Consider the following 3,793-nt stretch of genomic DNA (forward strand, 5'->3'; position numbering starts at 1 on the left):
AGCGCAATGGATAATACACATACCTTTGGTGTGAGAGACCCGGGTTAGATCCCCCCCTGTGACCCATCCACCATTGTGTCCCTGAGCAAGACACTGAACCCCTAGTTGCTCCAGAGGCGTGCGACCTCTGATGTATATAGCAATTGTAAGTCGCTTTGGATAAAAGCGTCAGCTAAATGGATTAATGTAAATTATTATTCACCATCAGTTTAAAAAAGTATCAGATACAATTAAGTTATCAATCATTTTATTTTGCAAACACATTTTCTTTTCAGTGGAAACAATTATAACTCACAAGGTACAAAATTTTACTAAAGAAAATCTGAAAATGAAGGTGGCACAAACAATCAGGACTACTGGACAGAACAATCGCCAAAACCCCTTAAAGGTTCTAGGTAGCCACTGTTTTGTGTTTACTTGTCCAGGTTTTGAGATAATGTACTGAAATAGAGTTGTACTATGACCACCTAAATTAAATTCCATTCACCTTAGGCAGAAATCTCCTGACTATAAAACACCCAAAACCACTTGCACAGAGAGACGAGATAGAAGAGGACAGTGGTGATCTCTGCGATTTGGTCAAATTGAACCTATTAAGCTCCTTTGTCCGCAATCCATACATTCTCCTCTACTATATATTTCCACAGCACTAGTTCCAACAGAATCATGTCATATTCACCAACTGGCTGCTCTGAGTTTCTCTTCTTTAACAGAAATACTGTTATTCCCTCACTAACTACATGTATATCTAGGTTTTTTCCCCTCCATTTGGTGTTATGCTATGGTCAATGACACCCACCACTTCCCGCAGATGTTTCACCTTAAAAATACTTTTTTTAACCAGGTGAGCTTTTAATGTGAAATACATGTTGAGTGTCAGCGATAGAAGCTTAACAATGACTGCAAAACGGCAAAGTAGAAGCGACTGGGAAGAAAAACGTATTTATGTAAAAAAACAATCAGAGTATGACTCCGTTGTTGTACTGATTCTATTAGTACAACAGAACTATGAGGATTTATGTTATGTGTACTGTTCATGTGTTGTAAAACTAACAATCTGTGTATTTTACCTGTTTTTATATCCTTATTCACACATTCAATGCTCAATGTTTCCACAAAAATTCACGTCCGTTCTTTTCCAGCAGGGATGAAATGACCTGAATGTTCCAGGTTGTATCCACTTCCTGAAAACATTCCCATGTGCAGCTACAAACACTTGCAGTCCTGTAGGCGTTTTGTGGAAAGGGCCCACTGCTGCACAGACGGTGATGCGTTTTAACATCACCAGTTTGTTTGAAATAAAAAAAAAAAAAAGTCTCTACTTGTTTAGATTCTTCAGCAGGATTTTAGCTCCTTCGTTGTTGCTGATGCTGCTGAGCTCTGGTTTGATGGACTCGAGCGTCGCCTTCACCTCGGAAACCACAGACTTGTCACAGCTGTTCAGGAGGCTGCACACAAGAACACAGGTGGAGACTTCAAAAAGGCTGCTTAGCTTCTGACCAGACACTGCATATCCAAATGTTTATTTATTAGTTCATTTGAAATCATTTTTTAGCAATGTCACTTCTACACCAAAAGGAAAACATAGTTTGCAAACATTTGGACAGTGCAGCTCATGTGATGACGAGGCTTAGAAATGTGATTTGGTTGTCAGCCATTTGTAGTTCAAGGGTCAGTTCACCCACATACTGTGCGCAGGGAGAGGAACGCAGCATTCTGGAGCGCACTGAGAGTATTTCCCCACGTTTGCTATCTTGGTGACTCGCTCTGCGCCCCAGTGGGAGGAGAGGTGTGGTCGAGGGTATAGCCGCGTCAGTCCAGAGGTGCGCTGCAATCTTAGTGCCAAAAATGTGTGTTTCGTGCAGTCTGCTGCCAGTCTGCTGCCAGCCTGCTCAGAGCAGGTCGACAGCTCAGCACACTTTTATTCCTGTTTTTTTACTTGGTAAGAAAAACACCCATATAAACTCTGAAATCACACAAACCCCTTTATTCATGTTTTGCTCGTCTTTCCACTTTCGTTCTATGTTTTTCTACCAGCTCATTTGATCACGCATAAAATTACTTTTATTCAGATTATGGCATTAATGCCAACAAGACAGAATAAAGATTAATGAGTGATTCTTAACAGTTCTGTCATCTAAGACAGTCAGTGGCATACTACTACTGAGGTCTGACGACTAGGCGACTATTTTGTTCCCAGATTGACAGCAATTATTTTGCATGTAAAACAGTCAAATCAAACTGAAAGCAACTTTAATAATTCCAGAAATCCAACATTTGTGTCTGTATAGAGGGACTTAAGTGCAGATGGTTAATCATTGCGATGACGCACCTAGTCTCCAGGTTACTCTGGATAATCCACAGACTCGATGGTGAAAAGGTTTCTCTGCACTGAAATCCTGAAATAGACTCTATGAACACTTCCTCACAGAAATCCACACAGAAAGATTGTGGATTATCAAAAGAAATGTTTTTAATGTAATTTTACCAATCACCTCTACTGTATTGGGAAAGCACAAATCACAAAACCTGGATAAATAAAGATACAATTAGAGGGAAGCAAGAAAATGTGTCTGTTTTGTGATTTTGGATGAACTGACCCTTTGAGTAACTGAATTGTTATATGTCATCAAGGTGTGTGTGTACACACACTGACCTGCAGAGCACCATGGCTCCTCTGTTGACTTTGACCCAGCTCTTCATTTTGTCTGTTCCCACTGTGTCCACCAGTATCCTGCCGAACCGTTCTGAAAAGGTAAGTGAAGTAGATGTCAACAGAAAGACAGAAACTTCCCTGATTTCAATTTAATTTTGTAGAATGTTGGGCCATTGCTCATCACTTTGGCGCCCTCTTGTGGCCATAAAGCCATTTTACACTTTCACATACAAATAGAGCCAGTACATGTCACTTGCTGCTACCACAAATAGAAAACAGTCTTAATTTGAAAAGGGTTAAATGGTTTTATATAGTATAATAGATAAAAGATTCTTTGAGGGTTTAGGAAATCCGTTCTTTTATAAAGATCAACATATTTATTTTTCAGAAAGACAGATGTTGAGAGACTATAATCCACACTTCAGTGGCACAAACTGGGGTAATATTAGCATATTTTATAAATACAGGAAGTGACTCATTTCCAGACCAGATTAACATTCATCAAAAGAGAATGAACAATTACTTATTTTTGTGAGCATCTTTCAGTGCATCACCTATTAAATTAGTTTTTTAGTGACTTCAAGTCTATAAATTCATTTTTAGAACATGCTGAAATAAACTGAAATGAACCCTAAACTGATGGGATCATTTTAGAAAATGGTCAGCAGTGATTTAAAGTTAATGCCATCTGAAATTAATGAGCTCAAACATGTAAAGCCCCAGTATGGCCCTTTAACAAGCACATTATCTCCATTTCTATAATGACTGTCTATAATCACAGCAGTTTACAGTCTAATGACGCAAAGTCCTGTAGTCCTGTGTTTACCTTCCTTGCCAGCCTCTTCCAGTGTCATGTCCTGCTCTATGAGCCATTTCAGCACCAGGTGTCCTGCTGGATGCTCGGCCATGTGAAGCTGCGGTAGAAAAACAGAGTTCAGAGTGCAGAACAGCAGACAAGACCGGCGGTGTACTCGTGGAAACCAACAACATTATGTTAGTTTGTGAAGAAAACCGTCCTGGTAGCTTCTTTTGGTAATAATAATAATAATCTTTATTTGTGCTAACCATCCTATCCATAATAAAAGGACTAAACTCAAACTGCCCCCCCCCCCCCCCCCCCCCCCCCCCCCTCCCCCC

General features: G+C 39.9%; 1 protein-coding gene across 1 annotated transcript in view; it reads right to left on the minus strand.

The window, feature by feature from the left end:
- Nucleotides 1-230: 230 nt before the first annotated feature.
- Nucleotides 231-3,793, minus strand: part of pum3 (pumilio RNA-binding family member 3) — a 14,804-nt gene continuing 11,241 nt past the window's right edge. Inside the window, exons 16-18 of the mRNA XM_046066423.1 lie at nt 3,483-3,570; nt 2,657-2,747; nt 231-1,448 (exon numbers count right to left, since the gene is read on the minus strand). Of these exons, the coding sequence (XP_045922379.1) occupies nt 1,319-1,448; nt 2,657-2,747; nt 3,483-3,570 (309 nt within the window). The 3' untranslated portion in view covers nt 231-1,318. The remainder of the gene's footprint in view (nt 1,449-2,656; nt 2,748-3,482; nt 3,571-3,793) is intronic.

The sequence above is a fragment of the Micropterus dolomieu genome, linkage group LG13, assembly GCF_021292245.1.
Source record: "Micropterus dolomieu isolate WLL.071019.BEF.003 ecotype Adirondacks linkage group LG13, ASM2129224v1, whole genome shotgun sequence".
NCBI lineage: Eukaryota > Metazoa > Chordata > Actinopteri > Centrarchiformes > Centrarchidae > Micropterus > Micropterus dolomieu.